At 37.5% G+C, this 13,509-nt stretch overlaps 1 protein-coding gene across 1 annotated transcript; it reads right to left on the reverse strand.

Moving 5' to 3' along the window:
• Nucleotides 1-1,027: 1,027 nt before the first annotated feature.
• Nucleotides 1,028-13,350, reverse strand: slc25a12 (solute carrier family 25 member 12). The gene is made up of 18 exons (XM_019105910.2): nucleotides 13,252-13,350; nucleotides 12,445-12,498; nucleotides 10,373-10,518; nucleotides 9,788-9,903; nucleotides 8,324-8,463; nucleotides 6,676-6,822; nucleotides 6,453-6,591; nucleotides 6,271-6,364; nucleotides 6,096-6,180; nucleotides 5,721-5,805; nucleotides 4,644-4,802; nucleotides 4,482-4,534; nucleotides 4,310-4,390; nucleotides 4,063-4,203; nucleotides 3,819-3,957; nucleotides 3,155-3,313; nucleotides 2,987-3,077; nucleotides 1,028-1,945 (listed from the first exon to the last, which is right to left on the reverse strand). Exons 1-18 carry the CDS (start codon nucleotides 13,261-13,263, stop codon nucleotides 1,738-1,740), a joined length of 2,049 nt encoding a protein of 682 aa, XP_018961455.2. The 5' UTR covers nucleotides 13,264-13,350; the 3' UTR covers nucleotides 1,028-1,737.
• Nucleotides 13,351-13,509: the final 159 nt, after the last annotated feature.

A 13,509-nucleotide genomic window follows, 5' to 3' on the forward strand; every position in this document is an offset into this window, starting at 1 on the left:
TGATTGTATTATTTTTCATATGCATATGCATACATATGAGATCACTTGTTTCTGCATCTTCCTGGTTTGTGTTTTTGATACACTTTCTAGCCTCATTCAGGATATGCATAATAGCGCCCCCTAGCGTATAACAGTGGAAACCCATAAAATTCTGTGTTTGGCGGGAAAAGAGTTAAAATATTGCGGCTTTAAATGGTTCAGAACAACTAAAATGAAAATGTACTTGATTAAATCCATCCATGAAGTCAAATCTGCCTTAATCTAGACAAACATTCTGAACCAAAGCTCGTCTGTTTCTTATAAATGTTGTTTTTCTGAAATGAAGGAAGCTCTGGATACTCACCTCAGTATCAGACATCTGAACGGATTCATAAGGGTCCAACAATCATGAAAACACAGATCAGATCAGGGAATTTTAAAATCTATATACTTCCAGCTCCAGAAAAGTTAGAGGAATAAAAGTCTAAATCTTTGAAATTTCTATATCTTGGGCTGTCCTGGTTGTGAGCTTTTGGCTAATGATTAATTGTTAAATAATTAGGAGCAATTTAATAGTAACTGATTAATAACCATACACAGTTAATGGGTTAATTTATTCATAATGAATATAAAACAACATTCATAACTACACAACATTGAAAATATTAAGAGTTCCTAAAAGCATTTCTAAATATTTTAGGTGCACATTTATTCATAATTGGTTAAAATCCCCTAATTTGGATGGGAATGTGATTGGACTTCCAAAAGCACAATGAGCAAAGTCAAAAAATAAATAAATAAATAAAAATCAACAAGCCTAACCATATGCAAAGTATTTCCTCAGCTACTGTAGAAGCTGTGCTTTAAGCATGCATTTTTTAATTTATTTATTTTCGCTCAGATGTGTGGGATCCCTGATATACATGACCAGGACAGGCGTGTTGATCTTGTGTGTGCTTGGTCCTCCAATGACTTCACTAACTCACTTTATCCGACCTCTTTTGTAACTTGCAGTAATAAACTCAATAAAACCTTCACAAACTAGAAATAAAATGTAACCGTTTTGATTTATTTCCATAAAATACAATGAAATGCATTTAAATTATTTTCTACATTTCGAGTCAACCATGATTGCTCTGATCAATCGATCAAGTTTTGAAACCTCTGTACATCGGTCAGTGTGACGAAGAGAGAGAAACACGGCTCTGTGCATGAGATGTACATGTATATACAGTACATGTGCAAGCTATGCAAAGCCTATTGAGCAAATGAAGAGCACTACAGCATGCTTCGGTCACATCAATACATCATAATCATGAGAAGCAAGCTCAGAAGCAGTGTGCGTCTTGGGGAGCAGCGGAACACAAAACTGACAGTACGTGGTTTCTCTTTCAGGAGTGTTTCATGAAAAGCTCTTTAGCTTTCGTTTCGGTGGCTGATGAACTTCTCTAGAGCCCTTGTTAGGTATTTCCCTGCGAGTGTCGCTTTAGGTCTCGATCGGTGTGGCAGACGTCTACCCTGTGCTTCAGAAAACACACTAACTATGAGCTTCAACTAGTGTTCTTCGCCAAAACTGAGGCACTGCTATGGGTTAAAGCAACAAGACTCTGAAAACGAGTATAATTTCCCATGTCCCCCACCTAAAAACTCAAACGAAATGACAGAGAAAATAAAAAATGTGAAAAATGTAGGCAAATGTACTGCGGGAGGGAGGCATGCAGCCATTGGAGGACAAGACCGTGGTGGGCGGGGCATGATTTACGACGCGCCGGCTTGTTCCTTGGGCGTTTCGGAGTAAATGGCCATGACCCCGGAGGATTTGAACTTGGGCAGGTGCAGTCCAAACTTGTTCTCCACGCCGGCGAAGGTGGCGGCTGCCAGACGGTAACCGCCGACGTGCTCAGGACTGACAGGAGGAAGCTCAGAGATCCGCGATTTGGGCGTTGGTTCAGAACCAGCAGGGCGACTAGAAGAGAAGAGAAAAGATTTTTTCTTATAGCAAATGCTTATCCAAAGTGACTCAAAATGCCATATTTCTCAGCTGTTTGCTAATTTCCACCGAATTAAATACTTTATCAAGTGCAACAACACCCTTTCTCCAAAACCCTGCACTCTGAAGTCATGCAAGTCCACCTGAATGCAAAGTGATTCACTGGCAGATCTGACACATTTACACTGAGTTATTTCTCAGGGCCTACTTCAGATATTTATTATGTGCAAGAAAAAGAAAAGAAAACCATTAACAGAAAACCAAGTAATAGAGACCTTTAACAAAGATCATCCTATGCATAATTTTTTTTAAAACATAAAAAAAGAAAAGTATCATGTAAGACACTGCATTTATTTGATCAAAAATAGACCTACAGTAAAAATAGTAAGATTGTGAAAAATTCTAAATTAAAAGAACTGTTTTCTATTGTAATATATTACAAAATGTCATTTATTCCTGTGAGGCAAAGCTGAATTTCCAGCATCATTACTCCAGTCTTCAGTGTCACATGATTAATCAGAAATCATTCTAATATGCTGATTTGCTGCTCAAGAAACATTTCTTATTATCCACGCTGAAAACAGCTGTGCTGCTTAATTTTTTCAGTATGCTTAGATGAACAGAACATTTAAAAGAACATCATTAACTTGAAATTGAAATCTTTTAAAATGACATTTAGGACCTATTTTATGCATCCTTGCTAAATAAAAGTATTCATTTATTTCAAAACTTTGCACAGTAGTGGATATTCTCAATATAAGAATCTAACATTTTAACCATTTCAACTGTTTGAAGCTGGATTGTTGACAAATGAATACAGAATTAAGGTGATGTGCAAAAACGTGTACATCAGCTTTGTTGTAACTATCACTATGGTTGTTATGGATGTAGCTCATCCATCAGATCTATATTTTAGAGGCATGTCCTCATGCCGTGTGAATCCTCTGGTGAGACATGTTTCTTATCATTTCCTGCCTTCATGCAGGAAAAAGTGTGCTCAACATGATCAGTACTTACTGTCCTCCGAAGTCAACGTAGAACCATCGCTGCAGGAGCTCGTAGGTCACCAGGGTCACACCGAACTGAGGAGACGAACGGAACACACGAGCTACAGAGAACAGAGGACTGTGAGTGAGTATGGATGTGACTGAAGTTAAATCTGTGTGTGTGTGTGTGTGTGTGTACCTCCAGCTCCCTTCCACAGAGCTCGGAAGCCTTCCTCCTTTAAGATCTTCCTGAAGCAGTCGATCACTCCAGAGTAAGTCGTCTGGCCGGCGCGAGCAGCCACCTGCAGTCGTGTTTTGATGACATCAGCAGGGGTGACGAGCGAAGCAGCCGGGACACCTGTAAAATAAAATCATCCAGACATCTATTCATTCCTGATAGAAAATCTCTGAGCTTAAATAGAAAATCTAGTCTCGATTCATTCATATGTGTTACTTTAAGGGAAATTATGATTTTCGGATGAATGCAAGCTTGCATTCAAGATGGGTTTTAAGAGGGCTAAATAATTAAAGTCGTCTTTTTCTCAGAATATCAAGACATTTTGATTAAAATTTACAATGGCAAAAATGAGATGTATACAGATAATAATAAGATCAGTAATCTGCTTTTAAATACAAGTGGGGTGCATTTTCATTTCATGAAAGTAAAAAAAAAGTACCCTTCAGTCATTTTACACCAAAAAACTTGCATTTTGAATTGTTAGAATTGTTATGTTGATTGTTATCAACACACAGCACAGAGTTTTGGAGGGGATAAACTCTAAAACAAGTGCAAAGTAGACACCCACTCGCACACAAGACCTTAACTGAAGGCGCACTGTGTCAAGTGTGAGGCGTGTTCTGACCTGCGATGGCTCCCGCGGTCAGCAGCTGCAGAGGCCCCAGCCTTCCGTCCTCATCTGCCAGACCTGCCTTCGTATGGGCATAAACGGGGAAATAGATGGCAGAGAAGGGGATATCACGCAGGAAACAAGCCTTCGCACCCTGTGGAGGAAAACCAGTAACATTTGTGTGTCATTGTTTACAAAGCCATCAACCGTATTTTAAATGCAATTGAAGAATAAAAGAAAAAATTGGCGATTTCCCCACCTTGTACAGGCCAAAAAAGCCAAGATCACGGACTACGTTGAGCGCGCTCACTCTGGGGCCTGTAGTGATCTCACCAGCCACCTGCAGACGAATCTTAACTATTTCCAGGGGATTGGTGAAGATAACCTGTGACCCACCGGCCTGCAAAGACAGAACATTTAGCCATTTAACTACAACATAAACCCAGTTGGAACAGTGTACAACTCAAAAGTTTAGGGTCATATTCTGATTATTCTCTCATACTCACACATCCACCAGCGAGAATCTCAGCAGCCAGAGGTATCGTATCATCTTTTGTGGTAAATTTGTCTCTCACAAAGTCATTCACCTGGAAGACAGACACAGAGGCACTCGTGTAATTGGCTTTATTGTCATCTGCTCAGAAACAGCTTTATGTCAAGATGTTTAATGAGACTTACAGTGAGCTTGATGGCTTTTTCTGGAGCCACTCCGATGAGCTGAGGTAGAAGACCTGTAGGGGGAGAAACAGACACACAAAGAAAGAAACAGGAAAAAAGAAAGTGAGATCATGGTTAAGAAACAAAGATAGAAAACATAGCATAGGACAAGACGATTCCAACCTCTATAAAAGCCGAAGACGCCCTCGTATCGCAGGACTTTCTTGGCGCAGTCAAAGCTGTTCTTGTACATGAGCTCTCCTACGAAGGAGCCGGTGGAGCGCTGGTTCTGCATACGGGTCTTGACCAGGTCTATGGGGTACACAGCTGTGGCACCAGTGGCTATAAACACACACACACAGGACAAATTAAGATTTCACTCAAGTGCAATTACACATACACTTATCCAATGAAAACAGCTTAACTTTTGCACTTAAAGAGGCTATGGAAAACAGGATTGTTCTTTTGAAATAAAAACAGATATACACTACCACTCAAAAATTTGGGGTTGGAAAGTCCCTTATGCTGCATTTATACAATAAAAACAGTAATATTTTGAAGTTAAAATATTTTACATTTTAAATATGTTTTCTATTGTAACATTTTAAAATCTAAATTATTTCTGCGATTAAAGCTGAATTTCCAGCATCATTACTCCAGTCTTCAGTGTCACATGATCTTCAGAAATCATTCTAATATGCAGATTTACTGCTCAAGAAACATTTCTGCTTATTATCAATGTTGAAAACAGTGGTGCAGCTTAATAATGTTTGTGCAAACTGTCATACCTTTTTAAGTTCATTTAATTAAGTTCAAAAGAACAGTTTTTATTTGAAATAGAAATCTGTTGTAACATTATAAATGTCTTCACTGTCACTTTTGACTGACTTCTTTTAAAGAATGAAATTGGAATTAAGTGTTTTTCAGTCAGTTTCTCTCATAAAAGATGACAATTAACTTGAAATGCAATGCATATTTAAAAACGACAGTTTAACACTTTTAGGAAAACAGACCAAAAATACCAACAACTCATCTTGTACACTGGCATATGGAAATTTTTGCCAATAAAATGCTTTATAGAAAGACAATGTCCCTCCTTCCTAATACCATCTGCATGTAGGAAACCACATGAACTAATAAAGGGAATGTCCCCTTGACACATCGCACTATTATCTTCCTTTGCCATAATGAAATATGTAAACTGTACTCATTTTGTTGGGTGTTTAATATAAGAAATGAGCAGAACTCATAAAGTCGAACCTCCAGCGATGGAGCCCAGAGTAAATCTGTACGCTGACTCTGCTGCCTGCTGCCACACGGGCCGAGAAACATCCGCAGGTGAATGCTGCAATGACAGAAAGACAGCAAGAAGTAAGCATGTTAGGCATCAAAATAAATGCACAATGTTTCCGGGCCGATCCGGATTTGAGATATATGACCGCAGCCTGAATATTAAGTTGAAACACGATTTTTACATCATCTGAAGAAAGGGAGAGTGGTATCAGACCCCTAGTAGTGAATGTGTGTTTTGTGCAATAATTAGTGTCTCATGGATAACATCACAATGTTCTCGCAATAATATACACACTTATACAACCCCTAATAGTCTCTTATCTGACCATTTATACAGCTCACCTGTCTCTGCACCTCAGCTAGATTATACGGCAGGACTCCTTCCTCCAGTGGTGCTATCCTCTCGATATCAGCCAGGTTTAATCTTCTACACATCGTAACATAAACAAACACACTATCAGCTGATAATGCTGCTTATATTATGTGTGGATGAACTTGTTTTTTAAAAGGAGAGTACCCTGTTTGGGAGTGCAGTCCTGAAAGCTGGAACAGGATGTCGATTTCCATAGGGGTAATCTGACCAAACTTATTTGCAGAATGAACAAACTCCTCTACAGATGAAGAAGATGTTAGATAATACTTAATGTAATTCTGAAGTGCAGATGAGCAGAAACGGAAAGCATTACAGACGGTACGCACCTTTAGTGACGAGCGTATCCTTGCGAGACCCAGCCAGAGTGCTGTAGATTTTACGGATCAGTTCCATGTGGTTCAGGAGAGAGTTGAAGGCATTGAAGTAGGAGAAGCTCACCATGTGAGAGGTGCCGCCACCTGCTGCCTAAGAGGACACACACACTTAAACCTTTCACAGTAACTTCACAACAAACATCCCACCAGATGGAAAAGAGATCTGCACACTTACAGACACAAGGTTTTCTTCCACAAAGGGTGTGAGCACGTGGTGTCTGATGGTGGACATGATGTCACTGAAGTCCAGGGCAGAAACAGCACCGCTCTTGACCTTGTCTTTCTGCGCGAACGCCTGTCTCGCATGCTCCAGCTGCAGCTCCTATGACAACAAGCACAGACAGAACAAATTAGATTTTTGTTAAAAAGATGTACTTATATAGAGATTTAGCCAAAGACAGATTTGGCTGGTTAGCATGGGCCAGTTAAATCCTGCTGGTAAAAAAAAAAAAAAAGTACACCATTCTAGGGGACTTATTATATTAAAATATTATTAAATTAACATTATTAATATTATTATTTCTATATTAAAAAGAAACATTACTAAATATAATTACTTTAACTGAAATATAAAATATTATTTTATTGTATTATTAAATCAATGATGCATTATTGTGTAAAATATCATTCATAGTTTTTATATTAAATATTAATGTAACATTAAAAGAAATATGATTCAATTTAACTGAATTATTAAAATATGAAGTATTTTATATTAAACAAAAATGAATATATAATTTTATATATTAAATAATATTTAATAATGTTATTAAATTATACTAAATATTATAGTAAAAAATTATTTAAATAATGTATATTTATTATTACTATGAAGAAAATAATAGTATTTTATATTACAATATAATTACACCATCATCATTATTATTATAACTATTATTATTATTATTATTATAATTATTATTTAAAACTTATATTAAAGGGGTCATCGGATGCCCATTTTCCACAAGCTGATATGATTCTTTAGGGTCTTGATGAAAAGTCTTTAACATAGTTTAGTTTAAATTTCTCAATGGTAGTGTAAAACAACACTGTTTTTACCCTGTCAAAAACAGCTCTGTTCATAGCAAGCCGCCTGTCGCTTTAAATGTTAATGAGCTCTGCTCGCCCCGCCCCTCTCTTCCGAGACACTCTCTGAGAGACGGTAAACTTTAGTCGCATTCATCGTAAACTTGCTAACTAGCACATTATTAGAAAAGGCGATTTGCTAAAAATCATTAAAAAAACCTTATACTCACTTCTTCTGTAGGTGAAGCTGGATCACGAATGATTTGCGCAAACATAGACGCATTTAGGTAGATCGGGGGTGTGTTCCCTTCAGAAACAAACGTAATCCACTGCGTCTTCAGCGGCTCAGATGTCGGGTGTAAATGACGACTGCTATGTTCATTATTACATTCAACAACAGAACACCTCAATTGCTTAATCGGAGACATCCTTCTCTACATCTGCTCCGGCGGTGAAACAATGGCGGACTAATGACAGCTCACTCAGGACGGTTCTAAGGTTTGTGGGAGCGCCTTGGTCTGTCTGACATCACAAAGACAGGCATCTAAGAACGGCTTGATTTGAGAAAGGGGAAATGATTTAACGAGATTTAAAAAAAAAAACACTGGGTGGTTCTTTATTATTACAGGGTGGTTGTGTCCACACACTGCCAACACACATTTCAGTTCAAACTACTTGTAAAAGTGCATGTCGCATACGATGACCTCTTTAAGGTATAAGATATTTTACAACAACAACAAGAACGTAATATGATATTTGCATAACTCTGAGTGTGTATAATTGTTTGGGTGTGGTACCTGCAGAAATTGGGAGAACTCCAGGTAGCTGAGACTTTTTTTTCTGTCATTGCCGAAATGCAAGCGGATGAACTCGCAGTCCCAGTTGAAGGGGATGTGGTGGTGCACGGTGGTCTGGCTGAAGATATCACGCACATTCTCTGTAGACAAACGGATAGACCATAACGGGCGTTGCAACATTACTGACAGTGTTTAAAAGGTCCTTTGAACATGTGCATAAAATGAATGTCTCTGTGTTCAAGGTGAAGCTGTTTGTTTGACTACATAACTACATTACGATCAGCTGACTCTGTAAAGGGAATAAAACACTTTGTGCCAAAAACACTGTGAGCTGCTTTGCCATCTACATACTGTAGGCAGCATCAAATGAAAAGGTGAATAAACTGGAACGACCTACATAGTAATCTCCATACTAGGGGTGGAACGGTTCAACTTTTTCACGGTTCGGTTTGTATTTTTGTTTTAGAGTCACGGTTTCGGTAAGGTTCGGTATGTGCTGTGTTTATGGAAAAACTATACTTTCGAATAAAAATAAAGAAAATAAGAATATTCTAACTACAATCAATAGCACAAATAAATACAAAAGAGTAAAGTTTTACTTTTAAGAGTATTTTTAGGTAGGTTTGGCATTTGCTTTTAAGTACAGAAATTGAATTGTTTTTTGTTATAGAAATTGAATAAAGTGACTGTATAAATTAAAGATTAATCTTTATCCAAGTCACAAAAGCTGTTCAATCAAGAGCAGTGAGTGATTTATTTGTTGTTGCTGTTCGATTAATATTAAGACTGTCACTTTAAGAGAATGCACTGATACAGTACGTTCAGCCGGCTATGTCCGCTAAGATACTTACCAAGACGAACATTTTGATATAATTTCTGTGTGAATTTGTCCATTCAAACACAATACTTCAGAGAGAGCTTAATATTTGCTTGTGTTCTGAGACACGGGTTTGTGTGCTTCTCACTGCTCGCGTCCTCTGGCTCTTAAATGTTAAAACTGGCAAAACTTAAATGAGTTTAGTTTCAACACAGAAATCCACGTGTTCTGTTCTCTCCTGTGCGCCCGGGTGATAAACAAAATAAATGGCTGCTCATACTCCAGCATACAGCATTCGCATTGAACAAGAGTGAAGGGTTTGTCCACGTTTTTTTTCTTTTCCTCATCGCTGTTGTTGTACTGTACTGGGAAGCCAGAATGCGCATCCATCAACAGGAACATACATTAGCCAAACCCTGTTTTTTTTACATGTTATTTATAAGAAATATTACCGATGCGTTGTCAGATTTAAGTTAAACCGCGGTCCTAGCACGTGCCGAACCATGTGTGGAGAACAGAACTCCATACACCAAACAAATTCTAAACTCTTGAACTAATTTCAATGGAGTTTGATGTCAGCATGTACAAATACAGAAATCCATTTTAAATAAGGCTGAATATTTATTTACAGTCAATACTGTTCTCACCAAAGGACACACATCCAGTGCCTGTCTTGTCAAACAGCTGGAAGGCCACGATGAAGAGGGCATCAGGCACACACAGCACCGACTCAAAGGCCAGAAACTCTTGGAACGAGATCAGTCTGGATGGACAAAAAATAAATAGAAGAAACTTTGAAAACACAAATATGTGATCATTCTGCAATCTCTTTCACACACACTGCTCTTGAGCAGAAAATCAGCATATTAGAATGATTTCTGAAGGATCTTGTGATACTGAAGACTGTAGTAATGATGCTGAAAATTCAGCTTTGCACAGAAATGATTTGGAACTTACAATATATTTTTATTGCAATTTTTATTTTAGCTATTTTAAATTGTAACAATAATACTGTTTTTACTGTATTTCTGATCAAATAAATACAGCCTCCTTCTTTGAAAAAAATCAAAAATGTAAAAAAATTTGGCATATGCATCTGGCTGCTACTGCAAAAAAAAAAAAAATCTAATGAAAGTGGGTGAATTTCTGAGGTTTAGGCTTCATATTAAACCATCAATAATTCAAATACAGAAAAACTACAGAGACAAAAAAAAACTGTATGTTTGTCTCACCCATCTTTTGTAGTATCTGCCACACCGGCGAGCAGCTGCACAGTTTTAGGATTGTAGTGGAGCTGCGTGTGGAGGCCCAAAAACTTCTGCACAAAATCATTGGGTGTCATGTACCGCTCCCCATCCTTATCCAACACACTGGCATACTGAGGAAAAACAACACAAACACAGTTACAGCATCTGTGTTGGATGTAAAGCATGACTGAATGTGCATTTGAAGAGTTTATTTGCAAAAACAGATAACTCTGTTTTTATTAATTTTCTTAAAGCATTATTAACCCTTTAATGGTCACCCCCCATTTTTTAAAATAGGCATTAAAGTGAACTATCCAAATTTATTTATTTATGAACACTTTGGAATATAGACCTAAGGTTGGTCTCTTTTTAAAGAAGAAAATTAGCAGATTTTGACAGTGGATTTTTTTTTTTAAATTAAAGTATCAAAAAGTTATAGAAGTTTAAATGTACTGTAAATAAAATGCGCTATATTAATTTTATTTATTATAAATATTTTACATAACAGGTTTTACTCTAAAATTGGTATAAAATTAAAGCCTTGTGTCTAAATAAGTTATGTTTCAAATTTGAAGTTGATATGAAAAAAATTGAGGTTCCTGTGGGATTTTATTTAGGGTGTCATACCACAAACAGCCACTGGGAGCCATCAAAACTCCTTTGAATTTTGTTTGATGAATGTTTTCCTAGATTTCTCTGTCAATTTTACTTCTATGTCAAAATAACCACCAAATATGGAATCCTGAGACTCAGACCTTTCCAATGATATGATTGTTGCCAAGATTATAAAAAGTTTTAATTCTAAAAGACCGTAATGCATTTTGTAATATGACACTTGACACTGCCCACTAAGGGGGAGGAGACCGCCATAAGATTTTAAAGTACCATTTTCATGGTAACACAATGTCCGATTTCAAAATGGTTTTCACAGGATGAATCTGGGGCTTCTAAGCTTTCAAATGATATATAATTTATATGATTACTAAAAGATTTTATAGAGAAAAAGGACAACAACAACAGAGCGCCAAGCGTCCCACAGGTGGGACGGTGACAGTTAAGGGGTTAAAGCATATTAATTGGAATGCAAGATAAAAAAAAAATGTTTTTTGAAAATGTTTAAAAATCTGTTTTTGCAAATGAACTCTTCATTTGTATTATGCTCATTTGTGAGGCACTTAGTATTATTTATTTGCATGAAGAATAAAGTAGAACCTGAAAATTAAGGTCACATACTTGAGTTTTACAAAGCATGCAGACATTTAAGAAAACAAAAAGTAGAAAATAACACCGGCTTTCTTCCAAACAACTGTGAGGGCAATATGCAAGCTGAAACTGTATTTATTTACCAAGTACCGACCTAAGCCGAGTTGCACAAATGGGCAAAGGTGACAATCAACATTCATGTGCCACGTGAGCTGTGTTTTGATCAGCAGCAGCTAAACAGCATACAAAAAACTACAGCGAGATGTCCTCTGACATTATCGAGACGTTCTTACTGCCCTGACATTCAGGTCTTCCTCCAAACATCCATCTCACACACTTGAGTCCTATTAATAGAGCCACATTGCACGCAAGTCGCAGAGTTACCAGACACCAAAGTGAACCAACGCAGCCAAAGAGACAACTACTCTCAGCTGAGAGACGCACAAGGTCTCCCCGGCGGAAGTGATCACGAATCACTACACCAATATATCCTCATTGTGTAAAAGCCCTGGCTGACATTTAATGAAAAAATAAGTTTTTCCCCATCCATGCCTGAAAATGAAGAACACACACAATAAACTGTTTTCCCACAAACACACACAAGTGTCTAGACTCTCCCAGGCATGTGAGTTTCTCTATGAGTTGCTTTGGGAAAAAGGAGACGACGACGAAAGAGTGACCATTAAAAATGCAGCGTCGCTAAGGAAATAAAGATCTAATGACAGGACAAAGTCATGACACGATCTACAAGGGCTGCAGACCTGGTTTGTCATTGGAATTGGCTAAAGTGAAACTAAAAAACATCATAACCTGATAGTACACCAGAATTAGGCTTTTCTGTTGTTTAAACTTACCTTTTGAAAGATGACCTTCAGCTCATTGGGGTCGGCCCTTTTGATTAACTGCACCTGCAAAACAACAACAGCACAGAATAACAATAAGCTTTCTTGATTTCTATAGAGATGAATTGTGAATCTTAAGAGCTATGATCTATGATTACTGCCACAAAAACACCACAATGTTTAGAGAAATGCACTGAGCTCTTTCTGCATCTATTAAAGGTTTTTCACCGAGTCCAAAGATGACAAGGATTCACTGAGACCTAACTTTAGTCTAATGCTCAAATCTACATTTATTTCTAAAAGCTCATTTAAATATCAAACGATCTTTTCTGGCACACGGACCTTGCACATAATGTACGCAAAATAAAAAGAACCTAGTTTTAACAAAATAACAAGTCAGTAATTACTCCACACAAACACAAAAAGAGTAAAATAAGCACAATTTCTCCCACACAGCATGATCCTCACACGCATTTTTTTGGTAATTACAGTACATTTTATAAACAAACCCGATCTCTAACAACACAAAAGCCCACTAAATAGCTGATTAATGCTGTTTAACACACGATTCTGGTATTTTTTTATGGTTTTATGATCTTCACAGACACTAAATTCAGTCAAAGTCTCAGCGGGAGTGTAGTGATAAGCTCAGTGATGCTCGCGCCGGTCCGTTAAAAACGTTTATCATTGTCTCCACTCCACCCAGTTACGCAAATATTAGCTTCCTGCAGTTAAAAAAATCAGCATTTGTAATTAAAAGTCGACAGCTAAGAAAAGAAAACGCAATTTTTCAGTGAAATACGGAGACGCCGGAGTCACCTTGGCCGCCATGCTGCTGTCTGACGTCACGTTTAGTCATGGGGTCGCGCAGGCGCGTGGCCGATGACAGAGCGCGTGAGAAGAAAAGCGAACTAGAGGTGCGCGAGCACCTGTGATGTCACACCTAAGTAAGTCTAGCGCTCTTTTTATTTTTATTAATATTACTTTTATTATTATATTTTTTTCCATTTATTTTAAGATACATACCCCCTTATTGTTTTATTTCTCCTCTTTTTCTTACTTCTAGATTAATTCTTT

Source organism: Cyprinus carpio, chromosome B6 (assembly GCF_018340385.1).
Source record: "Cyprinus carpio isolate SPL01 chromosome B6, ASM1834038v1, whole genome shotgun sequence".
NCBI lineage: Eukaryota > Metazoa > Chordata > Actinopteri > Cypriniformes > Cyprinidae > Cyprinus > Cyprinus carpio.

Excerpts from the sequence above, each read along its gene's own strand:
- slc25a12 (XM_019105910.2), bottom strand. Across the intron at positions 6,181-6,270 it reads GGACTGCACTCCCAAACAGG|AAGATTAAACCTGGCTGATA; the intron begins GTACTCTCCTTT and ends TACGATGTGTAG. Across the intron at positions 4,535-4,643 it reads CGTCTTCGGCTTTTATAGAG|GTCTTCTACCTCAGCTCATC; the intron begins GTTGGAATCGTC and ends CTCCCCCTACAG.